General features: G+C 31.5%; 1 protein-coding gene and 1 long non-coding RNA gene across 2 annotated transcripts; both read right to left on the bottom strand.

The window, feature by feature from the left end:
- Window positions 1–532: 532 nt before the first annotated feature.
- Window positions 533–3,744, bottom strand: LOC134257849 (uncharacterized). Its single transcript, XR_009990016.1, has 3 exons — window positions 3,696–3,744; window positions 1,579–1,656; window positions 533–744 (listed from the first exon to the last, which is right to left on the bottom strand). It is a non-coding gene; the product is annotated as an uncharacterized LOC134257849 (long non-coding RNA).
- An 8-nt stretch (window positions 3,745–3,752) lies between these two features.
- On the bottom strand, window positions 3,753–6,128 carry LOC134257848 (uncharacterized). The gene is made up of 4 exons (XM_062740436.1): window positions 6,030–6,128; window positions 4,625–4,680; window positions 4,205–4,309; window positions 3,753–3,961 (listed from the first exon to the last, which is right to left on the bottom strand). Exons 1-4 carry the CDS (start codon window positions 6,095–6,097, stop codon window positions 3,789–3,791), a joined length of 402 nt encoding a protein of 133 aa, XP_062596420.1. The 5' UTR covers window positions 6,098–6,128; the 3' UTR covers window positions 3,753–3,788.
- Between the last annotated feature and the right edge of the window lie 21,416 nt (window positions 6,129–27,544).

Here is a 27,544-nt window from a genome sequence, read left to right as displayed (position 1 = left end):
GGACTGCTCTGGGACCGCTGTGGGACTGCTTTAGCAGTCTCAGAAAGCAGTCCCCGGGACTGCTCTGGGACTGCTTTGTGTCACATTGGGTCTGGTCGGTACTGTAGCTTGGTTGTTAGATTTACCATTAACGTCTTTAGACGCTGTGGTATCTTGTGGTGGGCTTGAGTTATGGAAAAATATTTCTTGTTCCTTGCATAATTATTTATTTCATATTTTCAAATTCTAAATGCGTTAAACTAAAACAATGTGAAAAATCACTATTGTTTAAACTGTCGGATGTTTCCCCATACACTCATTTGATTGTGAAATATGTACTGTTTATCATACGTGTGTTTGGTTTCAACTTATTCCACTTTCTACAAATGAAACAGACCATGAGTCATTTTCAAGAAAAAAATTCCACAAAGCTTACTTATAGTTGGTTTATTCTTAAATATACTGATACATGTAAATACAATTATAGAATCATTTAGATATGAAGGCTCCTTACAATCCGTTATTAGTCCCCAGCGTAAAAGTGTATGTTTAGGTAGTTGATCCTTACGACGTAGGTTCGAATCCCACTATGGGACGTAGATATCGGTCCTTCAGGTGAGAAAGCATAAGCAAAGGTCCTGTATTTCGGTAAGTTCTGGCACGAAAAAGATGCCTCACTGCTCGATCACCCTGAGTGCAGAGTATAGGTAAATAATCGTTGCCCTCCATCGGCAAGTGATAGTGTCACCATTTGAGTGAAAAATTCTAGATAGAACGTTTATTACATGTACATGTTAGTACAAACAAACAAAAACAATGTGTTATTTTTACATCGTATGAATGCATTATGTCGCGAAGTAGAAATGAAAAGTAATCAAGATAAAATATCGATAAACCTGTACTTAAATTGACAACTATGTATTAAGTAAATTTTGAAAGACTCTATGAATATCATAAGTCCACAAATACCGGTATATTAAATACAAGAAGACCTTGGACGAATCCCTCGTTGACATTGACGACAAGCGCATCGTTCCGACGACACCCTAGATTTACCATTATGGTTTGTTCAAAGACGAGAAAGACTATAAGGTTAAGAATTATAAATTTTATGTGACTGACACGTGTTTTTTTCCTATCATCGCAACCGAAACCTGAACTAATTTGTTTAGCATTAGTACAAACGACAATTCTCATCAATAATCTGACAGTGACATTATAATGATATTTAAGTCTGTCGGTCCTGTATGTCCACAGTCTTGTTTTAAAAATAATTTCAAGTGTCAACGTTCTGCTATCTTTTGATAAACCGGAGTAGAGGTGAGTAGAAGTAATCAATTTTTTTTTATTATAAGGATATAAAAAAAGACTAAAGTTCTGTTTGAGAGATATATCAATGTGTGCACCTTTTTGTTCTTGTCAAATCAGAACACAGAAAATAGAAAAAAAATTGGTTGCATTTATAGGTCGTTAAGGGGAAATACTGTCTATTAAAAAGAAGGTGAATTTTTATTTGAGTTTTTTTTTCTACTTTAACTTAACTCTAACTTTAATCGTGGATTCATTTATGTTGATTGAAGTATAGAAAACGGTTCCTACTGTTGGTTTGAGGTTGGTGAACAGTATTTACAGCAATGATTTTGTTGGTCTGTCCTTTGTAAGGATTTCTTCTGATATCTAAAATAATTTTAAAAATCCATGTAAAATGGCATGTTAGCAATTTTTTTTGATTACATGCCATTGTGCATATCTTAAAATGTTTCCATGCATAATTTCATTATTTCTGAATATGTAAAATATGAAAAGAATCCATCCTTAAGTGTATTATAAATGAATTACTAAATTATTACCTTCCCCCGATCCCATTTTTGCTGTCTTTATTTTTGGATAGGTTTACATTAAATCATGATACCTTTGAATAACTTTAATATAAATAATTTGAAATTGCTGTTAAAATATTCCTTTTTGATTGTAATAAAATATGACGTTTAATAAAAAAAAATATGACAGATGTCCATGAACGTACAGAACAACTCTCGTATATTCATGAGTTTAGAAGGCGTTAGAACATTTTTATACTTGTATAATCTTGTTTGTAATAATTGTTTAACAAAGACAGTTACTTTTAGATTAATTTCAGTAGAAAAGTGTTATTTCGAATTCATTGCACAATGAATAGTATATGCTTTATAAGATATGTAAAATATTTTTTGTAATAAATTTTTTGATCAATAAGAAACATTCGTGTCACAAGTTGAAAAGCAAAAAAACAAACAAACAAACAAACAGAACAAAACAAACAGACAAAAAAAAAAACAACATCAAAAACAAACAAACAAACAAAAAAAAAAAAAAACAACAACAGCAACAAAAAAAACTTTAAAGATTTAAATTCTTTGTAGTCCTAAATTGTTTCATTGATGCATAAATTATAAGACTGTAATATGTACCTTGCAAATATGTTAGAAGTTAATCTTAATTTACTGAGAGTTCTTTTAACATTTCTTTAGTTGACGGCAATTTTAATACCAGTAAATGTAATTCATAATAATCACTACTAGACTAATACATGTTTTTGAAGCCGAATTTTGGTACATTCAAAATACGTTTGATAAATGCTTGTCTTTTTTTCAGTTGATTCTAGACTAGAAGATAACTAATTGGGCAAGTTAAACAATTGATCGTAATTAAAGAAAATTAAGAAAGTGCAAAAAAGAAAGACAAAATCTTTCCTCAAATTCGATTTACTCAGTATTTATTTGGAAAGTTTGTGCTAAAATACAGATTTTTGTTTTTAATCTAATCTCAAAGAAATACAACAACCCATTTTTGTTCATGCACTTTCTTTGATATTATGCCCTATCAGACTCCCGTAAAAATATTGTGAAATAAGACATTGAACTTTAGTTACGTATTTTATTAGACTTATCTTTCAATGCAATATATTGCTTATTTGTGTGATGCTTTTTTTATAAATACCACCGCAACGTTTTTGTTACTTAATTTAAGTAACATATTTTTATAAGGGATAGTAATTGATAAATTCTCGAGAGGAACGTAAATCAAAAATCAATCCAGAATTATAGTATATTTCTTCATTAATAAGAATCATGACGTTTATGTGCACTAGTTTTCCATTTAAAAAAAATACATATACATGTGTACAACATCATATCGACATAGACGGCGCTGTGGTATAAGATAAGTTTTAGTTCGAAATTTGAATTGACCGAACAAAAGACGCAATCGAAGACACAAATATTTGATAGATTGTATTCGAGTTCGCAGTGTTGACATGACATAACTTGATTTTCAAAATGTTTGTAAAAATGGGAGCACGAAAAGCATCCGAATCAAAGACAAAGAACTCATCCTTAAATTAAAGTGAAACCGTGTACCTCCATCAGAAAAGTCGAGAAAAAAAATTCTGAGAGATACAGGAGATTTTTATGGACTTTTAATAGATGTATGTATTTTTATGTTTTCAAGTTATCATGTTAAGATTTCGCAATTGATCAACTAAGGATCCGGACGTACTTTACAAACCAAACAAGTATATAAAGATACGTTGATTTCTGTAACAGATATATCAGTCAACGGAGATTTTTGACAACTGTCGGATAAATAACTCATGTTAATATGGGAAAAATTTATATAATTTTTTGCAATAAAATCAATCTTTATAAGTTTCTAATCAAAATATTACTATAACTTACCAGTAGAATGTGAAATGAACACACGTCCTTCAAACTGGTTCCATTCAGAATGGGTATTTACAGGCTATATTAAAATGAATAGATATGTGAAAATCAAGAAGAAAACAGGAATTTAAAATGAAATCTGAAAGTTTCTGTTACAAATGTAATCCTCCCACTTTCTGTGCTTTCTTTAAAATTTGACTGGTTTGTTTTATTTACCGATGATATATATGAAGAAATATCCCCCGTTTCCAAACTTTCCTCTTCTGGTGCCGTGCTTGATACTAATTGATAATAGAATACTCATTATCTTAAAATCTATAATTAAAAACAATCCCATATTGAAAATAATTGTTTTTCCTTACAACTTTTATTAAATGCATATACATGTATCTGTCTTGTTTTACGTGTGCTTCAGTCTTTCTATTTTTATATGCTGATATGAAAAATACATTAATATTTTTTTTCAATTTGTGTAATGAAATCAATCTGTATACGTTTCTATTCAAAGTATTACTATAGCTTACCAGTAGATTGTGAAATTAATCCACGTCCTTCAAACGGGTTCCATTCAGATTCAGAACAATTACATTTGAAACCACAGCCTCTTCCAAAATATGGGTATTTACAGGCTACATTTAAATGAAAAGATATATCAGAAATGAAAATGAAAATGAAATCTGAAATAACCGTGTAGTTCAACTTTAAAAAGATGATATATTACATGTTAGTAGTTCTGAAGTTTTGTAAAATTACACAATTTTACTACAATTCTCTTAAGTGATTTTATAAAAAATAATGATGATACTGATTTAATAAAGCAATTAGAATTGAGTAGTGTACAAAAGTCAAAGATGTCTTTTTGGCTTTCATTTCATACTTCAAATGTATCGAATAATCATAAAAATCAGCTTATATGTGTACGAAAAGTAAGTAACATTACGTACGTATACACTCTTCTACTTCAGGGTCCCATTTGTAACCTCTACAGCATTTTATAGGACTACAAATACATTTGACGAATCAAAAATGAACTTTACATGTCTATTCAGTAAATGACTGCGTTCAAAACCGTAGCGGCTAACCTAGCAACTAAGTCTTAAATATCTAACTTAATTGAACTGACAGCTTCATTATCCCCTAACCTATAAGTGGCAGGTTTCTATTTAAAATATTATTAATATAAACTCATTTTTGCGTCCAAGAAAGTTTATTTCAAGCAAAATTAGATAAGTAAATTACATTGATTTCTCATATGAAGAAAATATGACTTTTTTAAGTAGAATCATTTATGTTGCAAAGCGTAACTAAATAGGTCATCTTGGATTTGGTACTCAGGATTAAAGAATTAAGCTAGCTCTCCTTCCTCCGTCCTTGCGGCAAAGTTAACTCTACTCCCCAGTAAAGAGCGTAGCTTCATGTAGCGGCTACGTAAGTAGTAGATACTCTGTTGAAGGCTTATAGTTTTTTTTTCCACGAAACAATTTTGTTGTGTCCCTTTGTTTAAGAGAATAGAATTTACCTATAATTTATTTAACATACATAGAAGAGTTTTTATCAGGTAAATACATTTCTTAGAAATATATTCTTGAGACATTTAATTATCATTTGATTAAAATAAAGGTATGAACATGTCCTATTTGGGCCTTGAAAACGTCCATATTTTATGTAGCCTCATTAAAGTGAACATTTCCACTTTTTAGATAGGGGTAGTTTGGTGCTGAAACGTCATAGGTAAAGGTCATAGGCAATTAGAACTTGTAAAAAGGTAAAGTAAAACAAAAACATGAACATGAAAGCTTGATACGTTAAATAAAACAAGAAACAAATTTATCAGAAGAAATTTTAATATTGACAATGTTTCGCTGACTACCAACTGTCAATAGTTTATCCATGGACGTCTACCAAAGAGAAATAAGAAAAAAATACCGACAAGGATGTAGAACATCGACCGACGATGAACTCTGTACTTCGGAAGAAGTAACGAATTTATATATAATACTGGGAATTTCAAATTTTCTTTTTTTTATTACCTTGATCAATGAAACATAAAAGGTCCTGTGTTAATGCATCATTTATATGTTTCAACAGTGAATATCATACTCTAGAAAAAGGCACTTTGATCTTTAATGGCGCCATACGACATCACAGACCTAACCTGTTTTGAAAAGTACCATTTTCTTTAGATAATTTACTGTACAAAAAAAAATTAATTAACGTGCGATCGGGCACAAACGATTGTTTTCGATACTCAAATTCTCGCACCGACAAAGTCAATGTCATATACAATAAGTTCCCAATACGTTTCTTTTTTAAGCATTTACCCATTATCTTTTTGGTATAAAAACTTACCCAGAACAACGTTTTGCGATTATATTTTGTATGAACAACCAACATATTGTTGATACGATGTAGATCATTTTAGCGCTATTTCAACACTAAGCAATTCACACTGAAACTGCGTCTTATTTTAAAATTATCATGTATACGTATTATAAGGAAGTATTGTGATCAGCATATGTGAGATTTGTTTAATGTAGAAACTTGAAATATGATAATAATGGAGCAGAGTTTTTAACAGGATGCTATTTCCGGAATAGCACTGCACCACATTTGTGAATATCTGTTTCCTAGCCACGTCCCAAAATATTGAAAGATAATAAATACTTAATAAACATATCTATTATTTATTTTCAATGTATCCGTTATATGCTTATGTGACGACTCATGTTTTTATATATTGTGCACATGTGCATAGCAATGTATATTGCATGTGCATCTAATCATTAATTTAATTAAGGTCTTCCGTCTTCAGCGGAAGACCTTATTGTTTTTCTTAGGTTTCTTTTCCACTATTTTTATTATTGTTTTTTTTTCTTACCGATTTTGTGCGCGAGATTTCTCGAAAACGGCTCGATCGATTTTCATGAAACTTTCAGGTCTGATAGAACATCAAAAAATCTAGACATATATTTTTTATTTTGATGACGTCACTTCCGGTTCCGAGATTTCTGCGATTTAGTGATTTTTAGAGGGTCACTTTGTCCGGCAGATTTCTCAAAAAGCACTTATCACAGAAGCTTGAAATTTTCAGTGATGCTAGAGCAACTTTTGGAGAAGTGCACTAAGTATATCACAACTACCGGAAGTACGAAGCGCCGACACTCGCTATGGTCCGAAAATAGTCCTATCAAGAATTTCAAAATTTTAAGCACCTTTTCAACGATAACTTTTTACCTAGAAATATTTTGTTAAAGCATGTAGAACAAAAAAGGTGTAGAATTCCAAGATCTTTCAAATGACATCTCGAAAAAAGGATTGGCCCTTTAAATCAGGGGCCTGGAGGGGCCGAAAGTTTTCCCTTAATATCTCAAAAAGTATTGAGAATTTGTGATACGTCAAAGAAGCAAAGTTGTTCAAAATGTCAAGCTTAATCTATTGAAGTCGTCAAAATACGTCCGGTTCCTGTCAAACCGGAAGTGGTCGGATAAAGCGTATTTTTGACGTTCTTGACAAGTTTATTTGGTAACCTATGTCTCTGGGAGCAATAAAATCAATTTTCCGTCCATTGTCGTCACTTCCGGTCAAACCGGAAGTAACAGAAAATGGCTTATTTTTGCAATAATTAACATGGATTTAGAGGAATCAAACCATTTTTGGACGTTATTTTTCATTTTTGTTAAAAATGAAAGCCACTTCCGGTCAAACAGGACGGAAGACCTACTCGTTGCTTTGCAACGAGCTTTGCTCTAGTTATATTTATGTTTTTACTTGCAGCACACTTCCACAGCTGAATTACATAATTATTCGATTAATCTGTAGTTAAGTGTATTGATTATTAAATTATTCTATTCCAGAGAGGTCCAGAGTTAGCCTCAGGGTGCTAATTATATTCTGGCCATGGTCATTTTGTATCTTTCAGTTTCATTGGTTTTTTAGGTTTGTCTTATGCTTTTATATTGGTTTTTGTGTTTCTCTCTAAGTTTTCTTTGTGTTTCTGGTTAATTTTTTCTTGGTCTTGGAAGGTGATGGAAGTGTAGTTTGGTCAGTTTTCATATCAGACATTTGACATTGAGACATTCATTTCCTCTTGCATGGTAAGTAATTTGTTCATACTAATGAGTAATAAGATTCTAATTTATTAAATGTGAAATCTATAATTTTTGCACTTAATTCCTTAAATCATTTTTTTCGGGAGTAAATGTATAGTGGGAGTGAGACCTTAGGTATATAGAGTTACATGTAAATATTAAATATATTGCTGTCTCACTTTTTCATATTTTTAAAGTAAACTTTATTTGATGATTAGTGTAGATATCTACAAAGAAGTTTATTGTTGATTTGTAGATATTCAGATATTGTTCTCCATGTATTGCTGTGTGCAGCTTATATGCTGTTATAGTGTATGACCCATTCCCATTGAATGGTACGCATGTTTATTGTTTTTATGTAAAACAATAAATAATGATGTACATATACATTGGAGAGATAATTATTGTAAAGATTTTATTGTTGATATTCATTGATTAAAGTAATGGGAGATTTTATTGTGTAACTTTCATTTATTTGAATTATCTCCCTTGGATTTTGATAAAGCTATATTATATATTGATTGTACATGTATATTGATTAATAGCTTTATAGTTTTTATGCTAAATATTTATAATTTGTTATTTCATTATAGGGTTTTGATGATTTTCTTATTCCATCGTAATAAAGAAAACCCGTCTTGTTGTAGGGACAAGACGCAATTCTACTCTTCGATGGATAAGACGTACACCCAGGATTCCAGATATGACAGAAAGCCTGCAGGTTCCGTTATTTTGTTTAGCTTAGACTGTTAAGTTTCATATGAACATAAACGCTTTGAGCATAGACGATATCGTGCAGTAGTGACTGTGTATTTCATAGACTTCTGCAATACTTGATATCGCGATTACTTAACTTAGCGGAACTCTTTCGCGAAGGAGGTAGGAATCGTCTGTTGGGTGGGGGCAATGTACTTTTCAATACAATGCAAGATCGATCATTTTAGCATTTATAAGGACAGATAAGTAAAAAATCCTGGTGGAATACCTCGCCTGAACCAGCCTAATATATTTTTGAGAGGAGCCAATCCTAAATTGTCACATTTTTAACGATATTTTTAATTAAGCGGACTCTTCTCGTTAAATTTTGATTGAAAATCGTCACATTTGTAAGCAGATAAAATATTCTAAACTTTCCTTATTTGACAATCTACTATTTGGAGCTCAATATCTGGCAAAACATCGTGATTTCGGCATTAAATTGTTCGAATCATTCGATTGTCACTACTGTAAACAATGTCATTTGCCCCTAGAAATTTAGACTTTTCTCGACTCCCCCGCAAAAGAGCGGTAGTAAGTTAGATAACTGAAAGGTACTCATTGGTAGTCGCGATATAACGTATTCCTTCTATGGACCATTCCATTGCAGTATTTTAGTAGTGTATATATGTATATGTAAATATACACGTAAAAAAAGTATGAAATCATAAAATCAGGTGATTGGTGAGTGAAGGTAGTTTGTGTTAGAAGGCGGCCTATAGACATTGTCTGTATGTCTTAATTTTTTTTTGTTCTTTATTTTTTTACATTTGGATACCCTATCTCATATTTCAGTGTAATTTATTTTTTTTCATTTTGTAAACATTTGAGTACTCCTAAAATTATTTAAAATTTTGGTTATTTGATCGTTAATTTATTTGCTAAAAACATAAACCAAAAACATCATTTGGTGCATTGTATAGATAAAAGGAAGTAAAATTTGTGTCGGTGTCATGTTACAACGTATATCGTGTTAAAAATAATCATTGATAACTAGAGCAAAGCTCGTTGCAAAGCAACGAGTGGGTCTTCCTTCATAGCAATAAGCAAAAAAAAAAGAAATGTTCAAATGTCAACTTTGCTACCATTCTTTATTTCTTTGACTCAAACAGCAAAAACCCTTTTTAAAGTCTGATTCTGGAGTGAGCACAAGGATAAACAATCCAATGGTAATCTCTCCAACACCATTGAAACTATACCTACAAAATTTATACAACCTCGTATTTTGACTTTGATTTGTTGACATATACTAGTATCACCTTTGATGCAATCATATTAGTGAAGTGTTTTATGCTACGGATATATCATCAGCTTTAAAATTGCTTTAAAAACATTTACACAGTATAATTAGATAGTATTATAATAGTAAGAAATCCCAATGTGTTACTGATGAACTATCTGCATTTTTTGTCTGTCAGAAAAAAGATAATACTTTTACAAGAAATACAAAGGAATGTGTTGTGTATGTCTCTAATTTGCAGACATCCACTGGCAAATGGTGGTATCTCAATAAGAGTGTAGTAAAGTTCTCTGAACAGGACATTCAACAAAGATATCTCCTTTTAAAAGCACTGCCCTTCATATGAACAAATTTTATTCCCCTACACTAAAGAATGCTCTGTGCCAAGTTTAACTTAAATTGTCCTGTGGTTCTGAGAAGAACATGAAATTCTGATGAATTAAATTCAAAGATGATAATGGGTGACTTTTATTTTAAAAAAAATTACTACAGCATTAGCTCATATGAGTTAAACTGAATACAGTTTTAGTGCTTTGTTGACTTTGAAATATGATTGGACATCTCTTTGATCTTATGTTTGAAACAACATGTACACATCTTTTGTGCTGAAAAATGCACATATGTAAATGGTGTAGTTGTTTATGCCAAAATAGTAACTTTCCTTCAATGATACTGTAAAAATGCACATATTATACCTTAAATATTGCTGCTGAACACAGAGGTTTATCATCTTATAACCATAAGCATTGGTATGCCTTCCCTTAGAAACGAAAGACCTTAATACAGAATGATCTATGTAAACATGCAAGATCTGACACATTTAAAAAGAACATTTATTTCAAACTAAACATACTAGATTCTGCAACAAAATCTATTTCTCTTGAAAAACTGAAAGCAATTGATATGTTCATATTTGTCAAATTGTGGATTTATGTCTTTTTCTCAAATCAGAATTCGAATATGCTATACTTAAAGTCATCCTCTTGAACTGAGACTGTTTCACATGACAGTTTCATTTTCATTACGCTGTTTCTACTTTGTCATCTGATCTCCCAACAGATGCTCTTCTGGCAAATCATGATCATGCTTGGCAGCAAATTTCAGTACTCAGATGACAGTCACACCTATCAAAAAGAAATTGAAATTTTTCATTTACTTTTTTTTTAAAAGTGCAACTTATAAGATAAGATAAACCATTAAACTGAGTTCAAAGATACTATCACATTTTCTGCATGTGTATTATTTGTAAAACTACTCTATAATAATTTATGTATATAGGTTTACAAGTAGTCAATTGAGGATGTTTTAAAATAACACATTAGATTTTCATGATTTCAAATAAAGAAAATGTACATTACTTGTTCTTATAAAAATTATTAGGAATGGTAATGGTTAACAGTTGTTCAATGATTAATCAGTCAGAAAGAAGGTATTTGATTATGATTTGTATGTGTCAAGATAAATCTATTTGTAAAGATGTTACATTAGGCACAGTGTGCAAATGAAGTAACAAAAGTCACAAAACTTTGTTATTTCATTTGCACACGGTGTGCCTAATGTCAGCACAGCTGCATGTTATTTTCAGTTCATCTTATCATCTTATCAGGACACAATAATTTTCATAATCGACTAGCCATGCATGATTTTTGTAAAAGTACATGGGGTACCAGGTGCAGATCTGTAGCTCCGAAATATTATTTGACAGACCAGAGAGCTACAGTGCCATGCACCCATTGAAAAAACTGTATATTTATTGCGCACAAAAAGTTGCGCTTGTGTACATGGTGTATGAATTAATTCTTTAAATTCTTACCTCAATTGCAAGAAAATTACATTTCAAAATTTATTGCGCACAAAAAGTTGCACTTGTGTACATGGTGTATGAATTAATTCTTTAAATTCTTACCTCAATTGCAAGAAAATTACATTTCAAAATTTTCCGTACAATTCTATCAAGTACTTTTGTAGTTGATATCTACATGAAGCTTGTTTGGCCAAATTATCTTCCAAACTTTTTGACAGTATAATCTGTATAAACAAACAAAATTTTCAATGATCTCGATTTCAGGAACACTTGTTGTGGAAACAGTGAAAGATTATGTTAGGAATACACGGTTAGTAATATTTTGAGATTATAGTTTTAAAAACATGGAGGGATAAATCAATAAACAGCGCACTTTTTTGTGTGCAATAAATATACAGTTTTTTCAATGGGTGGCAATGTAGCTCTCTGGTCTATCAACATATTTTTCGGAGAGCTTCAATTCTGCAGCTAATAGGGTACATGTAAATCATTTTTCCATTTAGTTTTCCAAATGTTTTAAAAAGACAGGGAATGAAAATCAATTTTCTATAAGTAAAAGCTTCAATTCATTTTATGTATTTGCCTAAGCATTTTTCCTAAATGACACGGTTATTGAAGACAGCTTAAAAACCTCTCAATACATGTTTACTTAGGACAATGACCCTGAGGTCTAAGTGTAACGGGATAGCGCTTAATGGCTATCCCACTTCTGACACCAAAAATAACGCTATAGTGATTCTAGAAGTCAGGGGTTAACTCCCCTTTTAAACACTGAGTCAATAACACTAAACTCGAAATTTAAGTTTTATACATTTATTGAGTCTGCAAAACCAACATGAACAATTTTTAATTCCAAAAGAAAAATAAATATCCAGGCCTTTTAACCACCCTTTTTACTGACAAATATCACAATATTACCAGGTAATTAAATTCTAATAAATAGCCGGATCTCGAAATAATCGAAATATATGGCCGAAACCTATCTTTTAAACTTAATTATCAATGGATAAAAGATTATCAACAACTGGAAAACATATACGATCGGATCCTGAAATAATCAAGATATATGATCGTAAATAAATCCCCAAAGCTGTTAAAACTAAACTTTTCCCAATTAAATTAAACCAATTACCAAATTACAATAAACTGATTTAACAATTAGCAAATAATTACCAATTTCGTCTAAAAACCCAAAATAATTACGTTAACCCTAACATCAAAAATGGCAGACTCCCCGATTTACGGAAGAATCTTCCCTTTTATACTCTAGTGAAAATTCGTATACAAAACTCTTACGAATTCGTATAAATTCTTACGGAATATACGAAAAATACGGAAAATCTTATACGGAAAATAGTTTCATTTAAAATAATTTGAACAATGATAAGTATTTCACCATAAAATAACTTGACTTTCATTCATTCAACAATAATTAATTAATTAATTACCTTATAACTGTTCATTTTCACTTCTTTATAAAACCCCAAGGGCGTATAAATATACACCGCGGATCAAGAGAAAAATAAACCGGAAGTATACCATTATGCCATGTAAATAGAAAAATAGACTGTCTGCAAGTCTACAACACATGTCTGCACAATACAGGTAAAATACCACTGAAAAACGTAATTTAAACAAAACATCCAGTGGTCCATACTCTTTTAACAACATGTATGCAATTATTTCAACAAGGACATCATTAAATACGAAAGGATATGCATGTATTACATGTACACGTACTACTTTCACTTTGCATACGATGACATGAGAAGTTGTGAATCCAATTTTAGAACTTCACATAAAAAATGTACAAAACATACGATCAAATAACTCAAATCGTGAACCATATAAAGTGTTAAATTAATATGCCTAGATATGTAATTATTTAAAGACAAATAAAAATATAGGGACTTGAAATGACCAAACTTTACATAAGTAAAGGTCTAAATTGATGCTTTTCAACTGTTACAGTACATATTAACATCTCTTAATATGTGAATGAGTGAAATTCTCAAATAAATGTTATCAATCAAAGTATCAGTAAGAAGCTGAACCTTACGTCGCAGGTTCCAATCCCATTGCTAAATGCTTGAGACAGGTTACTCCGATGAGACTGTATAAACCAAGATTCTGTGTCACGGTAGGTGTTGGCACAAAAAGGATCCCATACTTCTCAAAGGCAATAAGTGCTAAGTACAAGTCTATATTTGCAGCTAATACTATCCCAAATGGTGGCACCATAAAATGACTGAAAAATGTTTGATAGGCCAATATTATTAACAAACAAACCATTCGTGCAGTCTTATCATACAAAAAAGCAAACTTTCTATTATAACAATTTTTTTAAACAAATTTCTTTTGCAATTTATCTGAGCAATATTTGTCCTTTTTTTGTCAATAAAGTATGATATTAATTAAGACTTTTTGAGAACATCTATTTATAGCGAGTCCAGACAGCAGAACAAATCCCTGCTCATAATGCAAGCTCTTCTGATAACACCTTGGCAAAAGAAGATTGTGACTTGCACATTGATCCATACAATTTTTCCGCAGTTAACTTTGGACCCACAGTGCTTTGCTTCTTTAACATGTTTAAGCTATACATTCTTGTAAGAACTAACTATCAAAATATTCCAAAACATAAACTCACCTTAATTTAATGGATAAATTGAGATAAATAGTGATGAAAAAAACATTGCTCTGACATTAAAATCAGCACTTCCCAAACAGAAAAAACAGCCTATCGGATCATGCTAACAACTCATGTGTAAATCATGGTTTTGATATGATTTCGGTATAGGAAAATTTCACATGCAAATGAGCTAATGGATCATAGTTCTGAGATGATCTGTTAAACTAAACAACTGGCAAGAAAACCATGATCCTGTTATGATCTGTTGTAGAGCTAACAACTCGTATTAAAACCATGATCCTGGAATGATCTGTTGTAGCTAACAACTCGTATTAGAACCATGATCCTGGTATGATCTGTTGTAGCTCACAACTCGTATTAAAACCATGATCCTGGTATGATCTGTTGTAGCTCACAACTCGTATTAAAACCATGATCCTGGTATGATCTGTTAAATTGAACAACTCATAGGAAAATTCTACTTCTTATACAATTTTACTAAACACTTTGATATTTGCAATAAAGTTCTCTTTAATATTTGATAAATAATTTCAGTTACCAAAAATTAAGAAAACTAGAGCCGAGCTCGTTGCAAAGCAACGAATAGGTCTTCCGTTGGAGCTACGGAAAGGAAGACGTAACCTTGAGTCTAGGTCAAACCATTATAAAAATTCTTAGTAAACAACCCAAAGGTTTCATGAGGAAGCAACTTACAATGTTTCACCAGGAAAAAGACTGTAAAAGAATGTTATGTGCATGACCTTGAACTTTCTAAATGACCTTGCAACAAGCAAAGACAAACTCTGTTATAAAAATACATACTCTGCATGTTACCGAGTGGAAAAGTTCACGTATGTTTTTTTTTAGATATTCTTTTAGTTCATATCCAACCAAAACATCTTATCTTAAGTGACCTAGAACTTAAGACAAGGTCATGTCCCACCCTGCATTATATGAGCAATGTTTCACTGGTACAAATACGGTTGAGAATTTAAAGTTTCTCTGTCAGTAACAGTGACTCGTCCAAAAGACTGGATATGTTCACTCAAATTTTTATTGTGGAAGCATCAAAGTTTCAATGAGAATGTTTTTTTGAAATTTGGAGACTTGTGAAATGATGCGTGGAGACCGATCCTATGGATGAGACTGGATAAATCAAGGTCTTGTGTCGGAGTAGGTGCTGGCATGAAAAGGATCAAAGCACCTGATTTCATCAGGCATAAAACTTGAAATTAATAAATGCACAAGCAAATATTGATTAAAACAAACTATGATATAGAGTGAAATAAAATGCCATATAAAGGGTAATTTTTACTGCTGTATATTTTTACGAATTTGGGTCAAAAAAGGTGATTTAAATCTTTATACGTTGATCTTTTACGAATTGAATATGTCCGTAAAAATTTCAAAACATCAGACGTAAAATTCCAGATCACATTGAATGCATTTACGTGTACAAATAACGTGTCCAAAAACCCTATGTAACTTGTAAGAGAGAGAAAGAAAGAGCGAGTGAGAGAGTTATTAAACACATGTTAATTTGATATAACAATATAAACAATGCAAACAAATTACATAATGAATTGTATACAGGCGCAGATCCAGAATTTTTTTTTTTCCAGGGGGGTCCGACTTAGTAAAAAAAATCATATCCCGGAAATTTCTTGACAAGCCAAAAAAACCCCGAAAAGTAACACTCCTCCTAACGTCAAAAACCTATTTCGTAAAGGGGGGGGGGGTTTGTGGTGACTTCTTTTCTTCCTTTGCCTCAAATTTTTAACTTTTCATACCCATTTAAAACCCCCCCCCCCCGACCCCCCTCTAGATCCGCGCATGGTATAATTTTTTTAAAATAACCTATATATACATGAGCAATGTGCCCTTCATTTATTCATGTTTTTTTTTTATAAACATAGCTAGGCCCACGTGCATGTCTGGTATATTTACCGAAAACAAAGAGAGACAACTCAAACTAACATAATTGAAGTGAAAGTATTTAATGAAGTACAGCGTATTAAGAGGTCGAAGTTTTATTCAAAGCACATCAAGCAGAAGAAATTATCCAAGATTGAAAACACGGGTATACATTTAATTGGAAGAGCTGTAATTATTAAGTCATTATCAGAAGTTATACGTCTCTAAAAAATACTAAAAAAGAGTAACCATGTAGGTCTAACTTATAAATTAATTGACAATGTTTGTATAATTTATATACAAGTTAATTGAGATTTACCTGTATGATCCCAATTGATGATTGTGATTGGTGTTCAAAATACCAACAGTATACTAATTATATAGCCTCCATGGAGTGAGCTAAGTAGCAATAAGCATTACTTTTACACATACCATGTTAAAAAATTATACCAGCCGTTTTATATATTATGTTAAATTTTTACGCCTTTAAATTTTATGGATTTATAAACCTAAAAAAAAAACTAAAAAAAAAAAAAATACCCGTCATTCAGTTATATGAAAAAGGCGACATGATTTCAAAGCCAATTTCCACTGTTGGAGTACACGATGTTTTTAACATTCGACATGCCTGCGGCTCTCTCTGACCACGCACGTTAAAAAAATAATGGAGAAACAAAAGAGTGATGGTAAAAATAAAACGTACATATAGTACATTACCTATCTCAAGACTTCCATCACTAATTATAATTATTTGCCGAAGCCCCTTTTCAATTACAATTTTGATAAAATACATTAACACGTACGGAATAGAGAAATAATTTTGCCTGAACAGGCCAAAGAAAGTTATCAAAATTCAAAATGATTTTATGCACCAGTGTTAGGAATTGCGATTTAATGTAAGATCAGTGACGTATTCTTATTGATTCGATTAATTAAAAACACAATTTTCTATTAATTGATAGGTCTCTGTACACAATGGATTTAAACACGATCACAGACACTTGCTTTGTTTACGACAACAGGTGGCTGGTATACACAAGTGACCCCGATTGGTAGCGTGGGATTGGCGCGTTTGATTACGCAACTGTTACAAACATCTTGGCTGGCGAACGTGGAGATCAACAAAATGATCGTGAATTATTCGATTAATAAAGCTTAAAATTACTTATAATTATATTTAACGTAGAAAGATAGATTTAATATATTCCGATGAAGACGTGTTCACTATAAAACTAATTAATAATACATAAAAAAGAAAAACTAATTGTTATATAAATAATTTAATAATGAACCGTAAAGCATGTATAAAGACATTTTAGTAGAAATTTAACATTAAATACCATAAGGTATATTATTGATAGGAAGTTTGTGTAAATTATACACATGAAGAGGTCTGATTTTCTTTCCGATTGAAAAACGCCACCTGTTTACCTGGCCTGCTTTCTACTTCGTGTTACGCAATATCCCCGGTATATTCGAACAAATAAACATTCTCATCAGATCAAAAAGGTGTCAAAGAAACAATTTTGTTCGTATAATCCAGATCGAAATATTTACCGTTTTTGAGTTATAAAGCAAAAACTTTCAAGTTCCCTAAATCCCTAATCATAGGGGCCAGCCCCTTTTGAATAGTATTATATGAAAGCCCTTGCAATTATGCACAACTTTTGTTCAACATGTCTTAACAAAATATTTTTAGTTTTCAAAATAAAAAGGAAAATATGTGTAAATTTTCGCTCTTTTAGGCGTTCTATTTTTTGACCCCTATATAGCGCCATTTTGAATACAGAAATCGAAAAACAAAAACCGATGTGCACAACTTCAATCCTTCTGTTATCTAAAACACGTAAAATTTCTGCTCCAGCTCCAGTGGTATCTGAGCCTTTGTCTGGAAATGAAAGCCTACAATTTTTCGTTTAAAGGGGAATAACTCAAAACCGGAAGTGAAATTTTGAAATTTTAGACAGTATTCTGAAAGAGTTTATTACCGTCTATAATGTCTGAAAATTTGAACAAAATCCATTGAGAAACGAGTGAGATATGAGGCCTCAAAGTTGGCGTCTAGGAAGAAAATAAAAAAAAGAATAATAAGAATAATCTTAATCTTCAGAATCAGTAGAAGGTCTTCCGTTGGAAACGGAAGACCTTAAATATTATACACTTATGTCACATGAACCATGACGTCATATAAATATAATCCCAGCAAATGATCTTCCTTAATAAGATGACGATTTAAATATAAAACATTATCCAAACTATTCACTGAATTTTATAAGAACAGAATCACAGAAATCCATTCTTCTTAAAGAATAATCCGGAACTCACTGATATCACTGCTTATTTATGATTCTGCAAAAGCATATAATTACAACATCTGTTCACTACAGAATCAGCAGAGTGGTGGATCTATTATTCAGAATCACAAACACTGAAAGGGCTCTCAATGAAGTAGTCTATCCTCTGATATAGGCTCTTTATATGTGTACATATGCACCCTAAAAAACGTAGAGAAAGTGGTATTTATTTATCGATCAACATATCATTATCTTTAGATCATGAAAATATGAAATATTCAAGTACTTTCTCCATTGCATTAGCGAAAAGAATTAGATTAATCACCAAAAGAATACTATTGTTGAAATGTAATATTATTTACGTACACAAATTTTGTCATCACCAAAGGCGGGTCTTTTAAATTTGTTAATTTGAATGCAACTCAGATGTTAATCATGAAGATGGAAATGTTTGTAGCTGCAAAAGAATTTCATTTTTATAAATAAACATTTTATATAACGATTAATATGTACATGTACAACAAATATTTGAATCAACAAGGTCATTTGATGCTTAAATTAAGTTTTCAGCTCAAATCCATGTAAAGCTTTGCTATGTCTCTTCTACACATTTACAAAGGAAAAATGAATCATGCACTTGCTGGTAGAAATTAAAAAAGGTCAACAATAAAATTAATGAATTATACTCACCGAGAATAGAGTTAATAGTCCAGCACTTATTTTTATTGCTTATATGATGCAAAGGCTTTTCTTTTAAATCGGCAACAAGAAAACGCGCACATCTTGTTTATCAGAATTCAAATTCTGACCTAGATCAGCTGCAAACCACTGTACTACAGCGTGCTGCCCAGCAGGAGAATTGCATAACAAGGTTACTACGACTCTGAAACTGACCAGTGATCCAATCCTAATCTAATGCCTCAAAGTTAGATTGGGAGTGGATCACAAATATTACATGAAGAGAGAGAGTTTTAATAAAATTCTAGCTGCGTTATTTAAACAAAATACATGTGTGCTAATTTAAATATGAATTATTGTATTAAATTTGTTTGTCATTTCATTCAATTTCAAAAAAAATATAGTCTTTGTTACTTATACCTGTACATGCTGTGTGCCTTTTAATTATTAAAACTTAATTTTCCTGTTTTCTTTTAAATAAGACTTTTATTGATGTATGCATGTTGTTTGATTCTCCAAGCTAAAGTGAATTTAAAGCTTGCATTTTCACCTATCATAGATGACAAAGTTAACAAACCATATCAGGATCATACAACCAATTCTGACAAAGTTAACAAATCATATAAAACTCATGATTCTCAACAGAGAAGTTAACAGATCATGTGTAACTCGTATGGAGTTTAAAGACTAAGTTAAGAAACCATATCAAAATCACAAACTTTTAGCAGTTAAAGTTAACGAATCATTTCAAACTCATGTTCCTTTGTTTTCTAAGTTAATGGCACATGTCAGAATCGCAAGAAAATCATAGCAGACTCATTCCCCAGAAACAAACCACATCAGGATAATACTTCCTTATTTGTCATCTATGATTTCAGTATGATCCATTTAATGGATACTGTCTAAATCATAGTTCAAAATCATGAATTTGTGAGTTTGATATGGTTTGTATGTGATTTTGGCATGATTTGTTAAGAAAAGTTTTTGTTTGGGTTATATTCGAGCTTTAGACTGGTTTTGTAGTAAGAGTGTAACGATAAACCGTTTGACGGTATACCGCGGTTTATTTTTCCACGTTTCGGTTCACGATACCTCAAACTGTTATCATGGTTCAGTTCAATCGGTCCATAATTATCCAAATTGTCCGATTTGGTTCCTCATTTACAATTTTAAAATGACTTCTGCATGAAACATGAGGTCAATGAAACTGCAGACATGGCAGTTAAACCTGTTTCCAGCCTCATATTTAACAGGTTGAATGATGTTATCACTTTCCCAGTGTTAGTTTAATGAACATTTGATAAAACTTTTGAGTTTAAAGTATATGATGACAAACCCTGACTTTTTAACACAATATGTCACGTACCATGATACTTATCGTGAACTGAATACGCATATCATAATGTTTGGTAGGTGTATCGTTGCATCCCTATTATGTAGGCCTAACTAAGTCACCTACACTACGACGACATGTGATTTCAGAGTCTATTGCCCTGTTCACAAGGAGAGTTAAATTCGCAGTAAATAATTACGAAGTAAACTAATACGAATCAAATTAATGTTAAATCAAACTGTGTTCACATGACAGCTAATGCGAAGAAAACAAATGCAAATTAAAATTTTTCTTCTACAGTCAGGCGTCAGTAAGGGTATTATGACATCTTTTACAAATCATATCACCTACAGCAGAAGCAGATGTATTTGACATAATGTCACAGTGTCTGAACACCCATTTTAGTGATTAATACTATTTTCTTTAGTTTTTCACTCAGAAATAGCACAAGTACTTTAGGCTGACCACCAATATGAAGAATTTTGATTTAATTTTGCCATTACGCATGCCTGAGAATGTGGTTTGACAAGTCTGATCTAAATTAAAACTGAATAAGTATCTGCCCTCACCCGAACAGTCGCACTGTCAATATATTATTAGTTGAATATATACTGTAACAATAAGTGTAGTTTGACTTATAGAGTATGATCACTATGATAAATAGTATGACTGTTGTGTTGGAATTTTTGCATTTTGGATTTTGAAAGTGAGACTTGTTGAACTAACATCCTCAAATTTTTTTTTAAAAATAAAATATAAAGCTGTGGGGGTTTACAAGGCTATCAGAGAGCATCTGAACTGTAAAACAGATAATATATTGGTGTGTTTGTGTATTTCTAATAATATCAATGCTATATTACTAAGCTGTCATGTAATCAGTACTACACAGTAGTGTAAATTTTAAGTAAATAAAATATTCTAACCTTCATTCCAATGGTCCAAGCCAATCATACATTAAAATGTCGACGTCAGCTCTTTCATCACTCGATACAATTATCACTGGGAAATCCCAAGCATAGTCAAGAGTGTTCATCCTTGTTAATGTGACAGTTGGAATTTCCTCGTAAACAATTCACACAAGATTCTTAGAATATATGAATCGGGATAATTCTGCTTAGAATAATGTCCCAGAGGAGTGACAAAGTACTTCGTAGCTGCAGATTAAATGTGCGTGAATGTCTATATACGGCTTTTATGGTGAGAAAATGTTCAACTTCACAAATCTTGAAATCATTTACCTTTCTATTTTCAGTTTGTAAACATGTGTCCGACGTCGACTCGATGGGGCACACTAAGAACGGGATTTACTAAAGATCTGATATTTACCTGACGTTTTAATTTTTGATTAAATGATAATATTGAGTATTTTAAATTATTTATTTAAAGACTTTATGACTTTGATGCATTATGCTATACAAAAATTCAATTGTTTGGAATATTTACAGACAATTTTGAATCAGGTCAAATCAGTTTTTAGTACATCGCGTCTTTAGCACCTTCCTATCTCCCACAATGCCGCACGTTGTTTACAAAACAAGAGACCCCAAAAAAATCCTAGTCTAAACTAATTATTGTTGTGTACATCACCACATTTTAAAATTATTTGAACAAAAAGAAAACAGAGAAACATCGAATCAAAACTATATCTTTCTGATGCATCAACTAAAACTGTGCACATGCAGTAAAGGCTTGGCTGGCCAAAAGTAGACAACTTGTTCCTGAAAGGCTTCTCACATATTTGTTTTATTAAAAAACAATTAAATATAGCTTGAAGTTTATTTCTTTTTATATCAATTTACAAGATTTTATATGTTGGAAATTATTTAAGTCAAACTTTTTCATAATATACCAATATTTTTAGCTATCAGAAAAAAACGTGTATGAGCTATTAACCCCTAATTATAGGGACCAGCCCCTTTTCATTAATCTAATATGAAAGCTCTCGTAATTACACACAACTTTTGTTATATATTTGTTACCAAATTATTCTCGGTTCAAAAGTTATTACACAAAAAGTAGCAAAAATTCAAGGAAAAAAATTACTAAAATTTGCCGTTTTATAACTTCCAAACTTTAAGAAATCATCTTATAATTTTATCGTTCTGCACATCTACAATGTATTGGCTACAAGTTCTCCAACTTTCGTGTAAATATCTAATGTCGTTCTTGAGATTTTTAGTGGAAACGAGACATCAAAAATTATCAATTAAAGGGCAATAACTCAGAAATAAAGGCATGCATAAAAAATTGAAAACAGGTGTAAATAGGTTTAACTACAAGGTATCTAACCTGAAAATTTCATAAAAATCAGTCCAAAGGTCTTTGAGAAATCGCCTGTCAAAAATCGAGCGGGAAAAAAAAAGAATAATAAGAAACAATAGAATAACAGTAGGGTCTTCTGAAGGAAGCGGAAGACCCTAAAAAGCAGTTCTGACTCTAAGAATTACACAGCTGACTGATAGACATATTCAAAGAAATTGAGACACTGCTCTCTCTCTCTCTCTCTCTCTCTCTCTCTCTCTCTCTTAATTTTTAAAATGCTACTATAAATGGCATATTATGTCAAATATAATACAAATTTACCCTATCAAACGTCTTTAAAAGAATTACCAAAGTTAGTTTTCTATTCAAATAGTTCAAACAATAAGCAAAAGGTCAGGGGGTCCTCTTTTTAAAGACAATGTACACTTCAGATATAAAAGCTCTATATCTTCTTAATCGAAATTTATGAAGAAAATAATTTTTTGACAAGTAAGTCAATTTTCCTGGTCACAGAGTAAAAATATAGTATATTAAGTATGCTATATTTAAGTATAATACAGTGTATATTTAGAAAGATACTGTCAGAGATAAAATATAAGTATAATATGAAACCACCAAGCGGAAAACTTTACGACTAATGTTTAGTTATGCTGTTTTGAAAGAAGTTCAAACATCAAAGTCACATGGTAAAACAAAGCATACATGAAATTGGAAAGGTCTTGCCACAAAGTATGTACATGTGAAATATGAAGACCCTTCCTCTTCTTATTCAAAATTTGTGACCAATATTAGAGGTTTTTTTCTGACAGACAGATAGACGTAAGAAATTTAATGTGATTTTTTTAGAAAAAAATATATTCAATATTTCAAAGATAATTAAAACTACGCGCTTTTCGAAAAGCAATTAATCAAGCCAAAAATATTTTTTTTCCAAACCAAAAAATAAGTCTTCTACAAATAAAAAAAAATACATACCCATCGCAGACAACCTTTGTGTTTTTCGAAATGCACTGCATAAATGATGATATTATAATGCAAGTCTTGTAGAGCAACATTGTTAATTATTAGACGCGACCAGACAGTATAATAACTCACTCAGTATTTTCCGCCTTTTTGAGAGTATATATGCATGCGTTTTATTCCGGGTTTTTTTTGAGTATACTACGAAAAACATTTAGGCAAAAAACATTCAAACTACCTATAAACTGATCAATGATTCAAACCAATTATTAAAGAAAACTACACAGATCTATATTTTTTAAAAAAGTTTAATGGCGAATAATACCCATGGCAGCACTTCAACTTTCAGTTATAAGCAATTACACTTAAGTACTGGCTACAATCGTAGTCAAAGTTACCAACCAAAGTACATTAGGCGATTTTGGCAACCCAAATGGCAAATGGTAAATACATGTAAATGAAAATCCACAAGAAATAGGCAAATATAGAAATGAATATATGGTAAAGGAAAATATATAAATGAAGCTGTTAAACAACATACCGGCAAATTATACATTGTAAATGCCTCATCCAGTCTGACACAAATAAGCAAATTGAAATTTTACTTTAAGGGCATAAACACAGATGGCATGGGGAGAAGTTATCATCTTTCTTAGATAAATATTCATGTTAACATTTGTGTTCAAGGTAAGATGTAAGCACATTTATCTTAAAATAATCTCAAAATATATACGTATGTTACTTCTAATTGATAGTCACATATTTTGCCACAATGATGAAAGATAGTATGAATAATACATGTACCAATAAAACCAACAGATCTATGTTACTAATTTAACTAAAACTTATGCTTTCCACTCCAAGGTATAGACATAGAATCAAAATGAGGCATAGTCAACAACATATAATCTAAAAGAATGCATCCTTTTTTTATTTAAGATGGTGTGTTTTGGATACGAAAAGAATTTTAGAGGAATCTCAAAAGACATCAAAGGAAGTAGCTAAATGTCCAACTACTAGCTCACACTTGGAATTAAAAGCATAGAGAAAGAATGTTCTTCATTGTCACATGCCTGTTCAAGTTTCTTTTATTTTCATTGTTTGATAAATCCATGACAGAACAGTACTATTGAAGTTTTTGAACCCCGTACTAAAATTAGCAGAGGTTAAAAATATTTTAGTTTTCTATCTGCAAAAATGTGCTACAGTGGTGGCGTACTGTGAAATCATCAATGTTCGTGAGGGACAAAAGCTCATGGATTTCGTGGGTGATCCTTATTCAAGAATTCATGAACATTTATTTTGTCAACATATTTATTTATTGAATATTCTGTATATATGAGCTACATGTACCCTCGAAATTATGTCCCCTACGAACCGACACAATTGTGCTCACCCACGATCATTGTTCTTCACGAATTAAAATGAATCCACAGTAGCCAAAATGTCTTAATAATTTTAATATATTTCTGAAAATAATATTAACCAACAAATGGATTTTGTTACAAGAAAGAACTATAAGTATTCTACGAATGCTTAACTAATGAACATGTTTATTATTGCATCATGACTCAATTGATAAATTGCTCAGACGGCAGAAATTACCTATCTATATTTTCCTTGAATCTGAAGATCATATGTATATATAGAAAAATTAAGGAAATGAAAAATATTAACAGAGGGGTTCTATTGAGAAATGTGATTAAGCAGATGTGAGAAGTCAAAAATATATTTGTAGGATGTTGTGCTGAATATAATTTCAAAAAAGGATGAGTACAAGAATTTTACATACTTGTTCATCATGTGCTGATGATAACTGGTCTGCGAAGCCTTTAAGTGTACGGTAAAGACTTATTCTTATGCCACTGTACAGGGCATAAATGTTAAACGCCTTAGATTTTTATAAGAGTTCGATGGGATCAAAACATACATAATTATAGATAAACAATTTTTACAGATTGTTGAAGACAGTTGAATATTTCAGCATTTAGTTCGATTATATTTCCTTCAAAACATTTAAATAACTATCAATCTGAATCATCATGATAACAACGAGCATAATATGAAGGTCGTATGCCGTCCGCAAATTCTTTTCCATATGTAAGAGTTTTAAAATTTAACTTTTAAAGAATTACTTGGCCAATATAAACCAATCTTGACATAAAACAAAGTCATTGTGTTGTGGAGAATAGCATTTGCACATACAAAGTGCGGTGGCCTTACCCAAGAGGAGATTAAAAAATTGATATAAGATTATCAATTGTTTAATAAATAGATCATTTTGATATGGTAATACGTACATGTATATCATTATTTTTTTTCGAGAAACAGATTTATTCGATAATACTTCTTGAATAGACAAGAGAAAAAATCATAAAAACTTCATTCCAGGAAAATGTTCGTAAATCACTAATATTTATAAACAGACATTACATGTATGCTGTTAACAGATTTATTTCATCAAAAACTAATGTTTTCAAGCCAAGGATAGGGAAATAATTTAAAGCCGAACCTTTAATTCTATGCAGCTTACGTATTACATTTCGCTTTGATAATGTATTCTTTTTAGCGCTTTTGAAGGAAAGAAACGTTTGCTAATTCAAGTACAACTTTAAATGTCTTCAATATATATGCATATATAAGAGTTAGATATACGCTAAATCAAATTAACATTTCTACGTTCTTAACTTAAAAAAAAATCCTCCAAATATCTTAAATTACAAGCTAGATACACTGTAAATGTTTTATATTTAGCGTGTACGATATAAGGCGGAAATTGGATTTAGAACAAATTATCGTGGAGTTGATATAGTGCATATCTTAATGTTCCTCTTTATTGGTATATGTGCCAGGCATTTAGCGTTGTACTTGAATTAGCGGATATTGCTTCCGCCAAAAAACGCTAAAAAAAATACAGAGGCCAAATGTAATACATTTACAGTTACACATTTGTAGTTTAAATAAGGACAACTCTTTCTTAATTAAAAAAAATATTGAATAATGAACCCAAAAAGCCAATTCAATAAACGGACAGTTTTATAAAAAATGAACTTTTAAGGTAACATAAGCGTGTCAATGTTTTACACGAAAATATATTGTAAAACTTCAAGAAGTAACTTACTCATTGTGAATCTTCAGTAAACATGTACACTTGTAGTCTATGGCTTGGATGGGATCTGAAAAGGGTGTAAAGGTTTGGCAAAGGAGTTCTGCAGGAATCTTTTTCCGAAGACCAGTTATAACAAGACGTGTAAATTTTAATCACATATATTTTACTCACATAAGGATTCCTGAGTATATGGTGGCGTCTTTTTATTCACCAAAATGACGTTTTTAGCTTAACCGAGCTGAAGGTTCAGGTAAGCTTTTCCGATCACATTTTGTCCGTCGTCCATCTATCCTTTAATCCGACCGTCGGTCCGTCTGCACGTCCATCCGTCTGTAAACTTTTCCAACTTCTTCTCAAGGCCAATTTTACAATTTTAACCAAACTTGGTACAAAGCTACAAAGCATCTTTAGGGGAAGGAAGTTCAAATTGTTAAAATCAAGGACAAGTCCCCTTGCAAGGGAAGATGTAAAAGAAAAGACACAAATATGGTGGGGTCATTAAAAAAAACTTCCCAAGAACCACTGGGCCGGAAATTTATAAATTTATAAATTTATGTGGAAGCATCGTTGGTAAGTGGCAGATTTTAAAATGTTAAAATCATGATCCCCGGGGTAGGGCGAGACAACAATAGGGAATCCAAGTTTATATTGAAATATATAGGAAACAATTTTAAAAAATCTTCTCAAGAACCACTTGGGCAGGAAAGCTAAAACATATGTGGAAGCATCCGTATTAAGGGCAAATTTTAAATCACAAAAATCATTACCCCTTTGGGTAGGGCGGGGTCACAATA

This window comes from Saccostrea cucullata, unplaced genomic scaffold (assembly GCF_032062105.1).
Source record: "Saccostrea cucullata isolate Sc308-1 unplaced genomic scaffold, CSIRO_AGI_Scuc_v1 ctg798, whole genome shotgun sequence".
Classification (NCBI taxonomy): domain Eukaryota; kingdom Metazoa; phylum Mollusca; class Bivalvia; order Ostreida; family Ostreidae; genus Saccostrea; species Saccostrea cuccullata.
This window is presented reverse-complemented; position numbering and strand designations above follow the sequence as displayed.